At 31.2% G+C, this 22,442-nt stretch overlaps 1 protein-coding gene and 1 long non-coding RNA gene across 5 annotated transcripts; one reads left to right on the top strand and one right to left on the bottom strand.

Moving 5' to 3' along the window:
- Positions 1-260: 260 nt before the first annotated feature.
- LOC134706903 (putative ferric-chelate reductase 1 homolog) lies at positions 261-22,208 on the top strand. 4 transcript variants are annotated; one of them, XM_063566256.1, is made up of 13 exons: positions 261-371; positions 13,125-13,239; positions 13,549-13,740; positions 16,243-16,344; positions 17,262-17,412; positions 17,928-18,032; positions 18,563-18,678; positions 19,219-19,296; positions 19,840-19,911; positions 20,097-20,196; positions 20,702-20,857; positions 21,097-21,197; positions 21,772-22,208. In XM_063566256.1, exons 2-13 carry the CDS (start codon positions 13,180-13,182, stop codon positions 21,862-21,864), a joined length of 1,326 nt encoding a protein of 441 aa, XP_063422326.1. In that variant the 5' UTR covers positions 261-371; positions 13,125-13,179; the 3' UTR covers positions 21,865-22,208. The 4 variants fall into 4 exon arrangements, with proteins under 4 accessions (XP_063422326.1, XP_063422327.1, XP_063422325.1 ...); XM_063566257.1 differs by lacking the exon at positions 261-371 and adding an exon at positions 10,372-10,395; XM_063566255.1 differs by lacking the exon at positions 261-371 and adding an exon at positions 10,724-10,814.
- On the bottom strand, positions 1,386-3,424 carry LOC134705009 (uncharacterized). Its single transcript, XR_010105460.1, has 3 exons — positions 3,301-3,424; positions 2,309-2,389; positions 1,386-1,512 (listed from the first exon to the last, which is right to left on the bottom strand). It is a non-coding gene; the product is annotated as an uncharacterized LOC134705009 (long non-coding RNA).
- Positions 22,209-22,442: the final 234 nt, after the last annotated feature.

Below are 22,442 nucleotides of genomic sequence, written 5' to 3'. Positions count from 1 at the left end.
ATAGTAAAAACGAACCCAACACCTTTAATTGACACTTGAAATTTTAACATTGTAATTGTTTTATGGCAGACAATCATTGGACTACTAGCTCTCGGCTTGATAAAGGCAAACAAAGATTGATTAAACATGTTTGTGATCGCCCAACCCTTCTCCGTACATGAGGCACTGGTGTATAAGTACAAGATAAGAACAACCTATAAAATGTACGTATGACCAGATGAGTAATTTCGATATAACTTGTGTGAATCCTGAACCTAATGAACTTTTTGAGCCATATTATATTTAGTCGTTTTCTACACTTATAAAGCTAGGCAGTTCAATTCTGTATCGACACTTCTTGGAAGATTAAAGACGCGTTAGTTAAAGCGTAAGTAAGTAGAATGTATTCAGTTAAACTAGTAAAAGTTCCGAAACTTAAACACAATGAGATATACAAGTTAATTAAGTGGTAAATTTGTCAATTATTGAGATCAGAGTGCGTAGGTGAATAACCTTTACATATAGGACTAAATTCTTATATTTTTTAACATTTACTTCACGTACTATTTACATAACACTTGGTTTATATTTTCTAAACTTCAAAACAGATAAATTCTTATTTCATGTGATTGATTATTTGAAAAACATTAGAAAGAGATAACAATTTAGGTCAAGTTGGTATGGTATTAGTTAGTTAAACAAAAAGTTGAAAGTTAAAAAACATTAATTAGAATATTCCCACTGTCTTGGTCTGTGTTACCTTAGTAAGGAAATAATTACAAAAATTACGTAAGTATCTCAGTATAATATTGTGTTAAATAGTCCATACCGTCACTGATGCGTGCTATATAGATGAAACGCGAGTCTGGTATACCATATTATAAGCCTGGTCATAATCTTTGATGACAAAAACTAAATCGATGCCACCTAGTGGACGTTTCGTATCCGAGTGTATCACCAGCTTGTATTCACCACTTTTGGAGGTGCATGTTTATGTTGACAAAAAATATTATTTATATGTTCATTTTCTGTAGATTTACTCTTTTAAAATGTTGATTTTTTCGAAACACTGAAGCTTGTTTCCCCTCCAGACCGTAGATTGCCTCAGCAGATCTCAACAGTATTTCTCATAACTTTTCGAAACTTAATGTTTTCATTGCTCTTCCATGCACTTCGTATTTGATTTTGCCTTTTATTGACAGTGGATATCACCTTGATATAATGAAATAATGAAAAGATTGTACCCCCTTGATGTATATTGTCTGAGAATAACTGAAAAATCTATTAACCATCTACCATAATGTAAGAAAACAACGAACGATGTCTTTGCAATGCTGTCATTATATATGTGTGTTGATAAATTTACAGTTCATGGACACCGTCATCAATAAAGTTTAACAAATACAAACGACATAACAAATTTTATCTTTCAAAACTCAAAACAAATTTACTTTTTACCAATATTATATAAGTAAGATACCAGTTGATTAAAAGACTTTCCATCTCCATTTTGTCGACCAAAGTTCATCTTTTCTGAAAATAGCAAAAAAATCTAAATCAAGGCAATGTATTTTCTTATTTTTTGACTTTTGTTGGCGGAAACATTCTTAAAATAGAAAGTTAATCTAACATGTAAACTGTATAATGTGCTAACAGTGTTTAAATTTTAACTAGTGTTTGAAGTTTAATGTATTTTAATTGTCAAAAATTAAATTCTAGCTACTAACATAGAGTTACCTGACCAATGATTCTTAACGTTTACCCAATAACTGCATAAATTGAAATTGCACCAAAACTTGTCAAACTTGTATTCCGTATTAATTCTGATTGATTAAAGTATTGGCGAATCATGTCAACTCTTTAATAAAAGACACGAAAAGATCAAATGCACTAACAATTTACAAGCAATGGTGATCATCTGAATTCAGAGCGATTGTTTTTGGTTGACGAGTTTCAAATTTTCACCATAGTTTTCTGTGTAACGTTTTGTTTGCCTTATGGATTCTTTGTCTGGTAATATCCAGAAATTGAACATATAGAATGAGAATTGTCAACCGAAGAAAAATCTGTTAAAAACATCAATATTTCAGTCGTAAATTGTAAATTGAGAAATTATTACGTGCATTTATTATTGCGATTTTTCACGAATTGACAACATTGCGAGTTTAATTATTGCGATTACAAGCAAATCTGCATAAAGATCTATGTATTATTTTTTTTTATCAAAATGCGAGTTCTCATTATTGTGATACTCACACAATCGCATTATTAGAATTAATAAAACCTCGCAATAATTTCTAATTCACAGTATTTAAATCAAACTACTTACGCTGAACTCTTTTATCAGCAATCTTCAAGGACCCTGAATCTGCTATTTTCTGCAATAGACTGCTTGGTAAGGTAAATGATCCTGAAAATCATTAAATAGCGAAGGCTGAATGACCATGTACTATAACAGATTTGTATACGACGACCTTGACTACCCATAAGGGTCTTGCACGGTTGGATTCGTGTGATCCTTGTTGCAGAGATAAGAGTTAAAATCTTTCCTTTATTCCGTGACTCTTTCCCATGTTAGACCAAATTATCATTTATTCTATAAAATTATAACTGGCTGAAATTGCGTGAAGACTAAACTGGTGCTACTCAAATCTTCAAAACCAGTAAAAGAGGCAAGACTTATTTCCTCTGATATTATTTTAACATATGGGAAATTTTCAAAAACTTCTCTGATCTAGACAAAAAAATACAGTTTCACAGCTTCATCTAAAAGTCTAAGGAATTTTAACAATATTATGACTAACTTTTTAACATTGCATATGATCAAATTTTAAAATGTCTAAATAGCTCAAAACTTCAGCTTTAATAAATCTTTTGCACATGTACTACCATTATATCGGCACTAAATGACATGTGTTTTATTTTGTTGGCTGTGTTTAGACTTTTTGTCGTTTTGGTGTTTAATTCCTTTCCGGTTCGTTCTTCTGTTGTACTGTTACACGGTCACCATCTTCTCAGGTTTATGAGAGGATTTAGCGCTCGCAAATTAGTTTCACCTGCCACATTTCATAGAAAATCCAAAGTCAGGAAGGAGCCTTCAATTCAGTATTTGTCTCATTTTTCTGTCTGTCGTAAATGTGTTTTTTTTACGTTCCGGCTGTTTGTTTCTCGTTTATTGTCCTACATTGTCATGCCGAGTTGTTTTCATGGCTATGATAACCTATAGTTAGATGCCTCAAAGTAATTTGGTTTATAGCTGGTAGTTTCATTGACTATCATACCACATAACTTTATTCTTATAAACATTAAAACGTAACTTACCAGACACCGTCAGTGACAATAAACACACTAAAGACATAAACATGCTGTACTTCATTCTGTTCCTATTATGTTCAGTAATAGAAGTTTCTTGTTATGAATGCAGAGAATATCTCTTCTGATAACTTTATAGAGGAGCGCAATATATCCGATTAATTTCCAAATACATATTAAACCGATTAACTTCATTTTGCAGTTAATTAACTGCTTGATCAGATTGTATAGACACTTGACCAGTATGAATTATTTCCAGTTACTTTTATACGATTTACGAAAAACAATGCCAACAAGCGATGCATTCACGATTTGATATTATTTAAAAATAAGGGTGACAGTGTACACTATACGAAGAACTAATCGAACATGCAAAGCCTTGTGTGATAGTATCTAGAAATAAGGGTGACGGTGTACAATTTACGAAAAACTAATCGAACATGCGAAGCATTGTGTGATAGTAATTAGAAATAAGGGTGCCATTGTACAATTTACGAAGAACAATGCGAACATGCGAATCCTTGTGTGATAGTATCTAGAAATAAAGGTGACATTGTACAATATACGAAGAACTAATCGAACATGCGAAGCCTTGTGTGATAGCATATAGAAATAATTAAGGGTGTCATTGTACAATTTACGAAGAACAATGCAAACATGCGAAGCCTTGTGTGATATTAACTAGAAATAAGGCTGACGTTGTACAATATACGAAGAACTAATCGAACATGCGGAGCCTTGTGTGATAGTATCTAGAAATATGGGTGACGGTGTACAATTTACGAAGAACAATGCGAACAAGCGAAGCCTTGCGTAAGAGTATATGAATAAGGGTGACAGTGTACAATTTACGAAGAACAATGCGAACATGCGAACCCTTGTGTAAGAGTATCTAGAAATAAGGGTGCCATTGTACAATTTACGAAGAACAATGCGAGTATCTAGAAATAAAGGTGACATTGTACAAAATACGAAGAACTAATCGAACATGCGAAGCATTGCGTAAGAGCATTGCGTAAGAGTACTTAAACTAGAGGTGCCAGTGTACACTTTAGGAAGTCGTGATCATATTTTCACCTCCTACGTCACTTTCACATCTCTCTAAGACGCATTGTCCTCGAGTATTTTGAGCTAGTTACGTACATTTCATTCAGGTATATACTACTATACTCATACTTTTCCGATGCCAATGTAGAAATATCGTATTTTGCGATCTGTCAATCAAAACTCGTACAGTCTATGATGTTATCCCAGTTAGCCGTTGATTTATCAAAATTAATTCAAAGACCCATAATTAGCAGAGTATTACAATACACAAATAATTCTGACAATCATATCTAAATACATATGATCACCTTATTTTATGATATTAAGCTACAGTCAGACCTAAGCCATAAGCATATATTTTAATTAATAATTAATGATATCGATTATATAAAATAGCAGGGCAATATTCAGAACGGTCACATATATATGATACATTGAGCTTTCTGAGTTCAAAACATTTATGAACAAATTGAAACAGTAAAATAATCTGCCGGCTTATCCAAATAACGAAATATATATCTAGATGATAATATTGAAGATACATAAATGAGTTATAACGCGTAAATGGCGTAACCAGTGTTCTGTTATTAGAATTGTTTCTGCATCAACCACAAGGGCTCGTCTCATGGAAGTTTTTGTAGATGAAATGTATACACATCGACTGTTATGCGGACAAGCATATATTTGTCCCAAAAAATTCCACGAAACGAGCCCTCATGCATTTAATTTAAACGATATCAAGAATATTACAAATATTATAAAAGGGGGCGTCAATTGAACTTGTCCTTGTTTTTACTCTCCTTTTTTAAAGGTTAAGTGTTTAGATAACATCATTTATAGAAACTTATAAGCAAGTTCATTTGCCTGAGTGAATGTTTGTTTGTTTAACGTGCAGAAACCATAACATAATTAAATTGTTTTTTCGTAGTTAAGAGTAACAATAAGCATCACTTGCAATATTTTGAAATGATATTATAGGAGTGGACCTTTCATGATCAAAGCAGGATACTCCGACAACACACCTATAAAAATTGTTGACTCATCTTCATTTTATATGTTACTATCCAAAATCAGAAATCTGCTATCTGTGGTAGCAGTGTGCATTATCAGATTTTGATTCATATTAAAGTTGTCTGGTTTTATCGTATGAATCGTTTCTCCTTTGATCGGTACCTTGGGTTGTTTTCATTTTTGAGGCATAAATTGTCTCTATTGGCGGTTCCAGTTGTGTCTATGAAATGGCGCATGTTGTCTTCAAGCTACACGTTTTGTGTATTTATTTATCGATCAAATATCACACCAGCCATCTTCTATAAGACTATTATATCTAAGTTGTCTTTATCATAGACGATCTGACATGTGTCTAAAGACTTGTCTCTACAAACGGTCCAACATCGTTGGTTTTTTTTTAAACCGGTCCGATATGTCTTCATTTTTCAGTTGAACAGTGATAATTCGCTCAAGTTTTATAGCTATTTTATAATAAACTTAATTTTTCGTTTGTTTATTTTTAGTAAAAATTGTATTTCAGTATTCACACTATGCAAACACTGCATATATATATATACTAAATCCCCGTTCGGATGACGTCAGTCCTTCAATTCAACACTATCGGTGATGTCGCGATATCCTGTGTTAATAAACACATTTTCAGTGTGTTTTTTACATACCTAGTATTTCGATTTGAATAACAAGTTCGTCATGTTAAATATTAAACAATCCCGGAAAAATCCATCATGCAAATAAATATATATATAAAGCTACATGAATGATCATCAAATTTGTACATATGAGAATATCGTCACGATTTTCATTTTTAATATTTATCTTCTTTATCATAAGATATTTAAATAAAATGTATTTTCCAATTCACCTTAAACTGAACTGTATACACCCTCATTCAATAGTACAAAAGTATTCAAAATCAATGGCTAAATACAATGTTTGCCAAATTGAATTCTAGATATATTTTGAATTATACAATGGGACATTAGAACACAGAAATCATAACTATAATTGATTGGTCCTTATAAAAAGAAAGGTTAGATCAAGAATTTGTGTAGTGAGACTAATCTTTGGTTAGATGAATTTATAAAAAAAACTAGACCTTTTCAACCAACCTCTATACATTTGAAGGAGAGGTTCACTTGGGAAAAGAGAGATCCAGACAACACATGAGAGACTGCGAGAGGGGGACTTTAATTTTGTATTCTATTTTTTTCGCCATTTTCTTATATCTTATAGCATTCCATTATTCTTTATTCTTTATTTTTTTAATCGTCTTTTATCTTTTTACAAAACGTCATAATACAGTTAAATTATCTGAACTTATGTCAAGTACAAGAAAACCAGTTCTGAAGAAGCTTTTGTCTTTATTAAAATTTATTAATACTTGTGTTTGTACTCCTGTCTTGTAACTTATGTAACCTCTCTCACTTAATTATTTGTACATATTGTTATTATTTGTATATTTTTTTTTTTTATCTCTTTACCGATGTAATGCATTGATAAAAATGATATATACAAATTATTCGCATGCCTTCAAACCCCACTTAGACCCACATAACACTTTTGAAAGAATACAGTTTTTTTTACTATTCTGAGTCATCAATTGTTTTATATTTAACTTTTTTTAAAGCTAAAGAACAGATCATTTTAATTCCTAAAAGACAGTCCCTTTTGTACCAACACAATTTGCTCCTTACCTGGCATAGTGTTGCTTCAAATAGTGTATCTGCACTTAAAAGGTAAAAAAGGGATAGAATTTTGATTTTATTCCATAGTATATTACTTAATCACTCGTCTAAAGATCGATGTGGAAATCGTTACAAAACAAATAAGCAACACATTGCTTAGTATGGTATGTCATGAAAACATTTTGATTACGTATAACTTGTACAGTCTTTTATCAAAATGGAACTGAATCGATATGCTAAAAAAGTTTGTGAGTTATCTCTGATTTACAATACATCGCTTTCATTTTTTAAGGTGACAACTGTTAATTGTATCGTGTTTTAGCACTGAATGAACACTCGTATTTTAGCACTGAATGAACACTCGTATTTTAGCACTGAATGAACACTCGAAGTTGGCCAAATCATTTTTTAGTGATTCGGATGATAAATATAAAATAAAACTTTAGCTCAATTTCATCATGAAAAGGGTCAAAATGTTATACATTCCGTCAAATTATATGACACGATCATATTTTCATCACAAATTTAATACATCAATAAAAATAATGCATATGTCAAACGCTAATTTCATAAAGCATCATATATGATATATATATCCATAATAATTATTACAGAAAGGCTCCACTCATTTTTTATCCTATTTTTTATTTTTAAGATATACCAATTTTTTCCATGGGTATGCATAAGTGCGTCAAAATATGTAATTCTTTTTCGAACAATACTGAATGAATGATTTTTAAAAGGTCTATATTTACCAGTTATATACTTCACTTCAAAATGAATTATGGTACCTTGAAGGAACAAATCAGTCTAGTGTTGCTTAACACTTGACATACGCAGAATCTCTTTGTTCTCACTGCGCTATTACATCTGTAATCTGGATTTTTTGTACATGTAAATACTAAATAAATGTCTTCAAGTTAAACAAGATAATTATTTATTGACATTTCTGAAAATAAATATAAGTTTTAGATTAATTTGTGGTCATTGGTATTTATAGCGACTATTTAAATATTTAGTCTTGATTAGTGACCACTCTAGTGCAGTTTTATTGAGGATCATATTGTACTAATGTGCCTATACAGGAATCATTTATGAGGCTGTCCAAGTAAATATCAGGCAAATCCTATAATATGGGTGGCACAACATATTTTTTTCCCACTGAATTTTTGGTTCCAATGCAATATTTATATCATACAAAGGATATATATTTCAAAGATATTTTTGAATCAACAGTGGATGGCTCAGAAACTGATTTTAAAAGTTCACTAAACAATGCAACAAAATTTTGTACAAAATGAAGAGTTATCTCCCATTTCAATGAACTTTCAGTGCTTTCTATGTGGGTTTTTTTCTCTTTGTTTGTTGCAGTTAATAAAAAAAAAAAAAAACTTTGAGAAAGAATGACTTTGTGATATGAAATAGATGGAAAAAATTTAAAGAAAAAAAATATGTCATGTGCCATCCACTGCCTGGTTTATCCATGGTCCCTCTTAACTACTTCGTTTAGTTGAGACTTGTCATTAAGATTGAATACACATTGAAAAAAGGGGGAGTCAAACATTGAAATAATAACAGTTTTTGTTTATCCTACATTTTCTAAAATGAATAGGCACATCTCTCTTAAATTAATCTTCAGACATTCTTTTTTAGGGAAAGAAATAAAATTGATCTCTCCAAGTAATGGTTGGTTATCACGTCTTTGATTTTTAAGTATATTAACCGGATCTTAAAGTGTATGAATGAAAGAAGATGTTACTTATATTCTTAAATGATACAGCAGTCCAATGATAAAACAATAAAATGACATATATTGTGGTCAACACACAGTTCTCAACAAAATACAGGTGGCTTTACAATTTGTAGTTCGGGTAAATGTTTTTTTTATTTCAAATAAGCTGTGCAGTATAACCATCATAAACTGTCTTGAACAGAGTTCTAGAAATTTCGTTTATCCTTGTTGTCTTTAGAACTACACACTTATATAATGCTAACAACAAGAAAAGATTTGGCGATCCTGTATGAGCAGTAAAACTTTTGCTACCTAAGCATATGTTATAAATAAGAGGAGGCAAATTTGTCCAAAAGTTATGCGGTGATATACAATGTAATTAGGAACTACACTAAATATCAAAAAGCTGGAAAAGAAAAAAAAACCACCGCAAACATTTAGGCGGACATCAGGAAAACAACTTCTTCGAAATTAGAGGACCTTCCTTGGTTTACAAGGTTTGGACAGTTTTCGAGAACACTGCATGATTGTTGAATAACTATAAAATTACGGAGATAACATTCGCACATGCAGATAAACCTTTCTGATTTAGTCGGATACGAATATAGCATGTTGAGTACAGCCGTAAGAACCACATATCATCACGTTCAGTAAAGAATAGCACACAAAAAATGCGGAAGTATGAAATTGAAACTAAGATGTACCATGTTTGTGTGTCCAGCTGGCCAATGACGTATGTTTATAAATCTAATAATGTCCTTATTTCGTTATGACGATCTACGGAAACTGTTTTTTTCTGGACTTTTTACATGTCAGAAAGAGTTGTTTTTAAGATTTAAGGTTAGAAGTGATCTTCCCTGACCCCAGGTACATCAAAGACCAAACATTATCCTGCTACTTACTAAAGTTACGAATGCTAGACAACACGACATGCGTCGCGACTTCCGAATGTTTATATTGTGACAGATCATTGATAACAAATTTACCGGTCAAAATATATTAAAGTTTGGTAGTAAATATGTTAACAGTAGGGTAAAAATAGTTAGGATAAATCATATCTGAAGATTGACATGTTTGAAAATATCCTGTACAAGGGTAAGAAAGTAATGTTGCATTAACAAATTACAGATATAAACTGTAAATCGGACTTGCCAATGAAAAGGTTCCTGCACGTTCCCGGTTCATCTCTACATCTGAAGCAATATTGCATACCATATCCGGCGTTTAAAACAGCTAGCTTCCACCACAATGTAAGATTTCAGTTTCTACTCTCGACACAAGATTAGAAGTCTTTTTATCACAACAATGTCAGTGAATAACTTTCGATTTTGCCCTGATGAGAGAGGTTTGCATTTTGTTTGTTTGTACATCTCTCTTGTTTCTGTGGATTTATCACGCGGATTCTTGTTTCTGTGGATTTATCACGCGGATTCTATACTGAACCGGAGAAAGTTTTTTATTCAATGTAGTGTATACCTTTCAAAAACTATCCGTTGATACATATGGAAATTTTTAAGAAACTAAGCTTTCCAAGTATTCAAATATTTATACATTCTTTGTTTTTATTTTTTGTTGGTTTCAGCGATCGTGATACGGTACAAATGTCTTTGGACTTCAAATCTCATTGAGGTAGGTTTAATCATTACTTTTTTCTTTGAACGACATAATAACGTGCAGTATCTTTCAATAGGTCAACTGAAGAAGAAAGTTCGAACATTTTAGTATTCTACTCTTGCATTAAATAGTTTTTCTGTAGTAATCTAAACTAAATGTCATGTGTTCTTTTGTACAATTATGACTAACTCGGTGCGTACGAACCACGAGATGTCTATTGAATCATATCACGATCGAATTTTAAAATAGACCCTTTAAAACGTAACTAGGTAAATATTACCTTGGCGTATATTCAGTCTTAAAAGTATAGAAATGAATCGACCCAGTCTTTTTCTAATTTTAGCCTTTTAAAATGACAAGATATGCTAACAGTATATATAGTTAAACCCGCCTTCTTCACATTTCATTCTGATATGTGAACTGTTTGACTGAAGGTAAGAAATTGTAATATTCAACAAACTGATATGTAATAAATTAGTCTATAACCCCGTATATTCAATTCAAATTAATAAAATAATTGTGTTTTTATAAATTTTGAAATTCTAGTTTTTGATAGAATATTTTTTCAAGAATATCAAGACGGAATTTGATAATTCAACAGTACGTGGATTTTGATTTAGTTTTATTTTCGTTTTGGTTCTTAGTTTCTTTTATGTAGATGTTACGTAGAGGAAAAGTCTTATTCGCCCAAATCTTGGTTGAAGCAAAACAAAAATATAGAAAAGCAAACGACATGTTTTCCGACTTGCTTAAAGTATTGTCAATTCGGTTTCAAGTTATGGTATACGTCTCCTCCTATTTGTACTCAGATTTAAATGGTTTGTTGATAGATCGATTGTTTGTTCACTTTGCTTGAGCATGCTGAAACTTTACAAGACACGATTGTATGACAGCTGACACTCTTCAACAGCAACGATACGACCGTCTTTATTAGATATTTTTGAAGTCTTTTTTAGACATCAAAATTTTTAAAGTGAAATTTGATTTTAGTTTTTTAAGACTTAAAAAGTTATGTCCCGAAGGATGTAAATATTAATACAATAAATGTTTATGCTATTGTCATTTTCCATTTTCAGTTGAATCTAATATTATAAAATCCTATCTTATTCATTGGAAAGTGCTCGACAGTTAAATAAGATAAATGACAAAAGACAAACCAAATTAATAAGCTATGTCACGACTGTTGATTCGTGAATATTTGTTGAATTTGGAGGTTTGGTCTTCCAACAGACTATTGGAATCCCAATGGGTACCGATTGCGCTCCTCTACTTGCAGATTTGTTTTTGTATTCATATGAAGCAGAAGGTATCCAAGGGCTTGTACAAAAAGGAGAAAAGAAATAAGCCCAGTCTTTTAATTTCACCTTTCGGTATATTGATGATGTACTGTCTCTTAATAATAATAGATTCAGCGATCACTTACATTTAGTATATCCAAGTGAACTTGAAATTAAAGATACTACCAACAGGGATAAATCTGCTTCATATTTAGACCTTTTTTCTCGAAATGACTACTGGTGGTAGGTTAAAATACCAAAATTTATGACACACGCGATGATTTTAATTTTCCTATAGTCAACTTTCCATTTCTGTGTAGCAACATTCCAGCGGCACCAGCATATGGACTTTATGTGTCTCAATTGATACGTTACTCTAGAGCTAGCTCAAAGTACGTTGATTTTGTTGAACGAGGAATACTGCCTTCTCAAAAAATGTTAAGACAGGGCTATGAATCAATCAAATTAAGGTCATCACTCAAGAAATTTTACGGTCGCCATCATGAGCTGATTGGCCATTATGACAAAAGTGTGTCAGAAATCATATCTGATATTCTTCTTCAGACATAATGACCTTCCGTCATTACCGGACTGAACAAAGAAATAACACGACGGGTGCCGTATGCGGTGCAGGAAATGCTTATCCTTCCGGAGCACCTGATTTCACTCACAGTTTTTAGTGGAGTTCTTGTTTTTTCTTAATTTTCATTTATAATTGTTGACGTAAATGTCTGTTGGTTTTACGAGTCTTTGTTTACTCCTTGGTTTGATTGTTTTTGGTCTTTTAATGATACACTTGTATCATGGTATCGTTCGACAAAACTTTTGGTTAAAAATAATTATGTTAACTTTGTAAAAAAAACAGCAGTGTCGTAGAAGAAGAATAATGTTTGTAAGGTTCGCATGGCCATTATAATTCATAAAAATGTTTAAAAAAAAATATTAAAGAAAACAGCTGAATAATCTGAGCCGGTCAAATTTGGGGATATCTCACGGATGATCAATAAAATCATTTTGAAAAACTTATATCCGAACCCGCGCAGGGAAGTAGTTATACATATATCTTATTTTTAAAATTTTGGGGTTTGGGTTATCTTGATATCAAATGTTATTTCGCACGCACCAATGTTAATTATGAGGTTAATTAAGTCATCGTTATTTCATTTTATATTCATCAACTTAAGTAGAATATTCTTTTTACTTAATGTACATGACTGATAAATATTCAAAAAAAGATTAATAACTCTGTGAAAACATTCAAATAAATACAATCAAACATACAAAAATCGATGATAAAAAGTTTACCCGTACATCACACCGACATTCTATTACTGATAGCCAATATTGTTACAGTTACCAATAGCTATGCCCTTTTAAAAGATTACCTTTTTTCTGATAAAATAATTGATTTTTTTCAGCTGATAATTTTTGGCAGGTAGATGTAGAATATTATCTTATTTTTTGTAGGAGACTTTCAAGCCCAACGGATATCGCCATTCTTCACTTTCAGTAGTTAGTAAGAATGGAGTCTACCGGCATTGTAACGGTCTTCTTCCTTTTGGGATTTATCTTATTTGCAAATGTAAGTTGTTCATGTTTATTTGTATGTGCCTTATTACAAGTGGCCCGTATTTTGAAATATATATATAGCAATTGTTTTAATAAATTTCTGTCACTTGTCCAAAAGAAATGTTTCTGATCTCTTGTAGGTCATACAAGTAAAGATAAAATGTAAATATTTAACACAATATAATTGATTAAATCATTGAAAACAAGTTGAAATTTTAAGTTTGATGTGTTTGAGCTTTTCTTTCTACTTTTTTATAAGGGACTTTCCGATATGAAAATTGGAGTTTGGTAGTTTTGTTATTTTACTTTTGAAATCTTTCAGGCAAGATTTTCTAAAGATTCGGGTTGTGGTGTGACAAAAGGATGCTTTAGTGACTGCAGATCATGGGACGGATGTACATATCTTATAACATGGGTACAAACATCAGCCGGTGTGGACTTTACTATAAAGGGGTCATTAATGTCATCTATAGATCAATATATTGCAGTTGGCTTCTCGAGTGACAAGAAAATGGTAAGTCTTACTACTAGTACTTCTTCAGTTTTGTTTATAAGGAACATGACATTGTAAGTTTTACCTAGTTCCACCTATTCGAATCTCCCTCTTAAACTGAAATAACACAATACTTTGTATTGTCTGGTATAATCATTTGGTTGTAAGTATTGTATTTCATCCTTATTCAGAACACAGAAAGACAGAAAACTTTTCAACTTTTATAGACTAGTCTAAATTGTAATTTACTGTTCATAAAATTACCGTGAGGGTGATGAAAGTTTAACTGATTCTTTGTAAAATTACAAAGTGACGGTAGACCAGGGTAGTGTAACATATTATAATAATAAATACTTTATTTAAAGAGGGTAAAATCAGTGAGTACAATACTAATCTCCCCTGATGCCCTCTAAATTTTATACATTTACATACATACTTTTTATGCAAAACAAAAGGCGAAAAACATACATAATAGGTTCATGAACATATTTTTTTTAATGTTAGATGCACAAGATATATATATGGACTTTTATATAATAGGTAAGTTTCATATGATAATTACAATTTTAGTTAAGAAACAAGAAATTACAACAACAAACATTCGAACTGTTATATCGTTTTTATTTTTTGTATTCGAACAGGAATACTGTTCCAAAGAACTGTACCGGAATATTGAAATGTTTGTTTATAAAAGGAGAAGGTCCAGTAAGACCCCTTTTTGACCCCAAATGTAGCAGTTTTACAAAATTGTTAAAATGTAAACTTTTAGTTATTTATTGGACAGAAGAAAGATTCTGCTACATAATTATGGGCTGTTTTTGACAATACAATGCACATATATCGGGTACTACCACCATTTAGTCATGCTAAATTACCGAAATCTTCTCAATTCTAGGATTTTAGTTAAATTTTAGACGGTTTTCGTGTAAAACGAAAGTGGTCGCATTCGTGTTCATCCTTAATATTGAAATGCAAGTTGTATTTTATGATAATACATAACATATATAAAGGATGTGAATGAACACGGATGCGGCCACTTTCAATTTTGACAAAAACCATCTAAAAAGTGACATTTTTTGGCATGTTTGGAAGATTTTTCATATTTGAGATTGAATCGGATCGTTTTTAAAGACTAAATCAGTTAAAGTCTTTCACATAAACTAATTGATTCCAATAAAACACTTAAATGTTTAAAAAGTGTTGAAAATCTTACGTCAGATGAACCTGAAATTTGAGGCCAAAATCGGTTCTTACCGGACCTACTCCTTTGTTCTCGGACGTGGTGTGAACAGTCAATTATTGTCCGATGAACGCAAAGAATATCTTTCATTAACGTTTTGGTTATTATTAAATAATTAACAAAGATAACCAGGTGCAAAACTATTTACGCACTTGTTTGCTACATAGTATGGCTTCTTTTATTCAAACGATCTTATTGTTTTACCATTACAAGTTGATGGAAACAGGTTTACCCGATTGTCATACCATCTCAGATTTACAACTGATTATTCTAATGCAACGTCGTTTGTAACGTTCATTTTGATTTGCAACCATCAAATCACTAATTGATGCCATCGGAGCTTTAAACACAATACAGTTATTTGCTAATTATACCATTAGAGATTGACTGTAACTGATTGTAATACAATTACAGTGTGAATGTTACTTATTGTCATGCCATTAGAGTGTGTATGTTACTTATGGTCATGCCATTACAGTTTCATTGTAATTGATTCTTATTGAATTACAGTGTGTATGTAACTTATTGTCATGCCATTACAGTTTCATTGTAATTGATTCTTATTGAATTACAGTGTGTATGTAATTTATTGTCATGCCATTACAGTTTCATTGTAATTGATTCTTATTGAATTACAGTGTGTATGTAATTTATTGTCATGCCATTACAGTTTCATTGTAATTGATTCTTATTGAATTACAGTGTGTATGTAATTTATTGTCATGCAATTACAGTTTCATTGTAATTGATTCTTATTGAATTACAGTGTGTATGTAACTTATTGTCATGCCATTACAGTTTGTTTGTAATTGATTCTTATTGAATTACAGTGTGTATGTAATTTATTGTCATGCCATTACAGTTTCATTGTAATTGATTCTTATTGAATTACAGTGTGTATGTAACTTATTCTCATGCCATTACAGTTTGTTTGTAATTGATTCTTATTGAATTAAAGTTGTATGTAATTTATTGTCATGCCATTACAGTTTCATTGTAATTGATTCTTATTGAATTACAGTGTGTATGTTACTTATTGTCATGCCATTAGTTTCATTGTAATTGATTCTTATTGAATTACAGTGTGTATGTTACTTATTGTCATGCCATTACAGTTTCATTGTAATTGATTCTTATTGAATTACAGTGTGTATGTAATTTATTGTCATGCCATTAGTTTCATTGTAATTGATTCTGACACCATTACATAATGGCGGTACAGTATCTTATTGTCATAGCATTAAATGACGATGGTGCATTAACCAACTATTTTGAAATTACAGGGCGATGATAGTGTAACAGAATGTGTAATGACCAATGGTAACACCTTTAGCGTCGTTAATTCGTTTAATGTTGATGATGATGACAACGAAATGACAACAGCTGTAAGTACATTATCGTGTAATTTTATGTTGCAGTGGCGGATCCAGGGGGAGGTGTTCCAGGGGTTGGATTACTGCGTTTAAATGGGGACATATAGTTGAAACCCTTTTTCCTGGGTTGGAACCCCCTTTTAAAATGGCTGGACCCGCACCTGTGTTTTACTATAGTTACATCCACATCACATCAAAATTTGTTGTAAATAAAACTCTGTATGTTATGTTTTTGCAAAATCTGTATCCCTATCCACGGAAAAAGTACTTTTATATAACCGTCGGAGCAAAAACTTCAACTTAACCACTCGGAACCTTTGGTTGAATAACGTCCTTGTAAGCAACAACCCTCTATTAATGAAATTAAGAAAGCATACGAACGCTCTCGAATATCATACACACTGGGATGTGTATGCTATATGTGCAGGTGCTGCTGGAATCTTACTTCAAAAGTTCAAAGGTTTTACGGTCATCCCTTTTGTTGTTATTACATTTATTCGATAAGATAGATGAGTACATTATACTTACCAAATTAAGAATTATTTTATTGTTGGTGCGGGGACACCATCTATATAGAGAAAAATGTATAAAGGTAATCCAAGTTTCATTTTATTAATTGTTTTGACGCTCCTGTGTGCAGTTGGTTCACATATTTTTTTCTTTTCATAGCATTATCTTATCATCATTTTCATAATAATAATTAAATTTCATAATACCACAAATCGACATAATGGAAGTTTATTAACATATACATGTTTACCAAGTTGTAACTCATTGAAATCCTATTTATTGCTAGTTAGTCTGTGGAGACATTTGCAATGTCAGGACGTCAAGTGTTTTACTATTTGCCATGCTGCTATGGTAATTGTACATGATAATCTTTCAATACTTTTGACCTTATTATTATCAGTGTATTTTATGTTTTGCAGCCAGCCACTGGTTTGTCAGCAATAAGTGGAACTTACACCAATGGTATACTGGATTGTTCTTTCCAACGTGCTAACACTACAGCAGACCCTCAGATTACTAGTCTCCTTACTGATTGGTACCTTTTTTGGGCCATTGGAAGAATGAAGCATTGTAAGTATTATTTATTGATTTAAATGTTTTATTCTTATATTTGATGTGTTTTCCTCAGTTTTAGTTTGTAAACCGGATTTGTTTTTCTCTCAATTGATTTATGACTTCCGAACAGCCGTATGCTACTATTTCCTTTATTTATGATAGAAAATTAAACAAAATATATGAACAAGCTTGAGATAACAATTGCAACTAGGTTATACAACTAAAGATCACCATTGAAAGAATCGTCATCATGATTCAATTCAAAAAGTAAGAAATCAATAGGTTGCTTTTGGAAGTTAATAGTTTCTTTGGGAAATAACATATAAGAAATTTAATATTCAAAGAGATGTTAATTCCTTTGCGTTGATATTGAATGACTTAACGAGTTCAACGCACGATCAATTGTTTTTCACTTTGACTTAGTGTCCTTATACTATATATCAAACGAGTCTCATTATATTGCAAACTCTCGGAGAGCCATTCAAAAATGATATAATATATAAATTTACTGATTTATTTATATTTTGTAGCTGAAAAACATGAACATGAAGATTGGGGTATTTCCTCAAAGGTTGTTGATCTACAAACCTACGAGGATGTAGGGGAATTAGGAAAGCCCAAAGTAAAAGCACATGGTAAGTGTTTAGATGTATTATTGAGATTCTTAGGCATGCAACGTTGTCTTTAGATGCATTTGGCTATTTATTTTAGGTATTTTTAACATATAGCTCTTGAACGATTTTCGGTGCTTATCCATCTTCGAATTTTAAGCTTCGGCTTTGAGCGTTCCGGGTACATCCAGAAAAATGCTTCGTACGCAACAAATTATTAAACGTGTTTTTTCCATTTTTTATGATCACGATTATAATGGTTTTACCTTTCCGTCTTAATTGACAATTGTTGAAAAATTACACTGAATCAAGTTAGTTTGAATAACGACATATATTAGTAGGCAATAATTTCTCTCTATTCGATGGTGAAGATGTATATAGCATTTAGCACATCAATCTATACTATCTTTAGAAATAAGAGATTATTTAGGTTTCTGAGATAATTCATTAGATTCATAATGATTTGTGTTCTTTTTTTTATTTGATAAGTTTTTAACTTGGGACAAGACAGGTTTCCTGTATGTTATACAAAGATGTATTTTATTGAATTTCAGGATGTCTAACCATTATTGCCTGGGTTGGTTTCTGTAGTATTGGTGTTGTACTGGCACGATATTACAAGCCTATGTGGATCAGCAAGAAGTTGTTTGGCGCAGCTATATGGATCCAGGTATGGTAATCAAATCCAAATGATATGAACATTTTTAATCTGTTATATTTCCAAAAAAACTGTCGTCGTCGTATGATGCATTTTTTTTATAAATATATATGCAATGATTATGTCGAAATCAGTTGATTTTGTTGCACACTTGATCAATATTCCCGTGTTTACACTTTGCAGTCTAATGGCTTAACTCTTTTAATCTTAAACATCATGGTTGATATCTGTATTATATTAATATGTCTTTGTTTATTGAATATTTCATAATACAATATGGCAAGTTATCCAATCACTTGGTTTACTTGTCCTTTTGAAAATTGTCAAAATCTATCAACTTTGCAGCAACATGTCATCTGTAGGCAAATGTAATATGTTTTCTAATGCAACAACACTTGAAGACTAATCGACAAGGAAGTGAAGTTTTACGGGGGAAATGTCTTCATTTTAGTCCATTGAATTGATCATTCTACAGTCACGATTCAAATGGAACTGGTATAAAAAAAAAGTTTGGCTATCTATAGTTCTATTTCAAAAAATTTCAAATTACAGGTCCACAGAGCACTGATGATTGCTGCAGCCTTGTTTAATTTGATTGCAGTTATTGTTATATTCGAAGGAGAATTCGAGGTAGGTGTTTCGAATACTAAAAAACTAAAAGCAAACTAATGCAGGTAATGTATTACTTAAAAAAAACTGCTACTAAAATTATATGTTCAACATTAAAAACATAATCTTTTTTTCATGTGAGAAAAGTTTGCTTACAAACTAAAGTAGAAAACGAAATAAATGCTTTATTATTGATTTGAATTCAATCCAAATTACCTAACTCGTGCTATTTGGAAAGTTGTCCACCTTTCTGGATATGAATTTGTGACGGTAAGTAATGATTTTGGTGACAATTTATATATAAGTGAGTTCCGATTAGAACGACAATGTGCATCATGCATCTTGGCTATTTAGAAAAAAAAATCTTTATTTTTGGATACCCTGTCTGTGGCTTAAAAGTTTCGACATTGTCAAATGTGAATTTATCATGCAGCCAATTAAGTACATAAGCATACTACCAAACATTTGTTTCTTTTTCATATATATATATAAAATTTTATCCACGTTACAGTTAATCCAGAAAATATATTCTAATTTCTATGTACATCTTGAATTTTTTAATAGATTTATGGATCTAGCTTCCAGAACGCACATCCTGTTTTAGGAATGATTGTAACAGTCGTGTCAGTTTTAAACGTAAGTAAACAATTATCAAAGTACTCACGTAATGCTAGAAAATTTGTTCATTCATTAAAGGCATTGTTCATAATGAATTATGGAAGAAAAGCAAATTAAAAATTTCAATAAAATAATTAAACATCACAATGGAAAAACATTTGACCACTTTCTCAATCTAACCAAATTTATTTTGACTTTTTCAGTGCATTGGTGGATTTCTGCGTCCAGGACCAAAACACAAATTCAGACCTTATTTCAACTGGGCCCACTTGATAATGGGACTTTTGTCCTACATTCTTGGAGGTAATTAATATATTAGTTGTTGAGATGGGAAAGTGTGTGCTTGAGTTCTATATATATATAGACCACAGATACACACACAATACAAAATTTGTCAGCAACTAAATACTGGAATTGAAAAGTAGAACATAAATAAACAAAATGTATATTTTAAATTATTGCGAAAACATTACGTTTTAAAGCTAAATAAAGGCAACAGTAGTATACCGCTGTTTGAAACTTATAAATCGATAGAAAAAAAACAAATCCGGGTTACAAACCAAAACTGAGGGAAACGCCTCAAAAATAAGAGGAGAACAACGACACAACAGAAACACAACATTAAAATGAAACACACACAGAAACGAACTAAAACTATTTGTCATTTATTATACGAAAATGGGTTTTCAAATTGGTTAACCGTGAAAATAATTATTCTATTACTGGATTATGTGGTTATTTCAAATTGTGTCAATTTAAAAGTATAACGTGCAAATATATCAGAAAGTAATATAATTATGTTTTGCAGTTTTCACCATTGGTATTGGTCTGTCTATTGATGATGCTCATGTACCGTTTGATGTTATCTATGTCTTGGTTGCATTTGTCGTTTACCAGATTTCGTTTGAAGTTATTTTGGAGTTCATTGATCGGACAGGAAAAAGAAAACAATCTGAAGCAGGATGTAAGTATTGCTCTTTTGTTAAAGATTGGTTGACCTTTAGACTAGAGGTATTTTTTTACAACTTGAATTACTGTCTTATTTCGGAAGGTGTGCTTTATTTTAAAAAAATGAAGAGAACAAAATGTATACTTGTATTCCGATAAGTACACTAAATATATTAGTAATAAGTGCCATAAATCAAATACGTATCATGTTTGAATTTTTGTAATGGAACTGTAAATGACTTTTTAATGTTACAGCATATGATACAAAGATGAATTCTATCGGTGGAAGTAAGACAAATGTTGATGAAAACGAAAAGAAGGCACAAGAATCAGAAAAGAAAGAACAAGATCAATATGTAAGTAGTTATAATGGTGTTCAAAATCTCGCTAAAATTGCACAGAAAAAATTTATAAGATTAAATGTTCTTTAAAAAAACTATAATAGATTCTGTTGACTTTATTGAAAATATGGAGATGGAGGCTACTTATTTATGACTAGCTTAATCTTGATCAATTTAAATCAGCATCAACATTGAAAAAAAGATTGGATAAAAGAAAATAAATAAATAGCACAATGGTTGGGAATTGGTCCGATTACAACTATATGATATAATATCAAACTTATGCAAAGGTTACATAAAAACTTTTACGTTATTTCAAACATATATATTAGGAAATTTGAACTCATTACTTTTACCTGCTTTACAAGGGAATATCTACGGCTTTGCCTTTATTGCGTATAGGAAAAGAAAACAATTAACGACAGCAAAATGAATTTCAACATTCTATTGTATTTGCTATTCGATTCGTAACATGAATTATTTTCAATTGAAAGCATGCTAGATAATTACAAAGATGATTGTTTCCGATCAATGCTTTTGCATATATCATTATGACATTTCTCTTTATATATTTTTTTCTTCTTTTTAGTGTGGAAAACTGAAGACCTATCTCTTGTTTCTTCATATTGGGATTATAACTGCCTTTACTTTGTCTATCATGAGTGTCTTAGCTGCATATTAAAGAAAATAAAGTGATATATGGATGCAATGATCTGATTTACACCAAGGAGCTTCTGCTAATGACATTACTATTTAGTATATGTTTTCACTTTATTCATCTATAGACATCATGTGCACATTATGAGGAATGATATTGAAACTTTATACTGATTGTTGTTTTGTTATATTTTTCGATATTTTTATAATTATTTTTATGAACATATTTATATACATGTATATGTGATACTTGATTGTTTGATAGTGGTAACAAAGATGGTTAATTTGGAAAATATTTATTTTTTGCATAATCTCAATTCATACTTCCCCTTTTCAACATGTTAGACATTAAAAGAAAATAGGCTTCAACTTTCTTGTCTTATTATTGCCATACGTTTAGATAAATTATTCAATGTAACAATATGAATATGATACTATATCAACTATAGTTCGTTTGATGTTAAAACAGTGCTGCTAGACATCTGACTGTTGATACCTGACTTTCTATTTACGGTGACAAAACAGCGACACATAAATGAATGTTTAATGACACTATATGTCGTTGGAATATAACGTTTTTACTTAAAGGAGTATTGGCTGTCA

The sequence above is a fragment of the Mytilus trossulus genome, chromosome 2 (assembly GCF_036588685.1).
Source record: "Mytilus trossulus isolate FHL-02 chromosome 2, PNRI_Mtr1.1.1.hap1, whole genome shotgun sequence".
Classification (NCBI taxonomy): domain Eukaryota; kingdom Metazoa; phylum Mollusca; class Bivalvia; order Mytilida; family Mytilidae; genus Mytilus; species Mytilus trossulus.
Note: the sequence above shows the minus strand (reverse complement) of the source record. Positions and strands in the feature narration are given on the sequence as shown.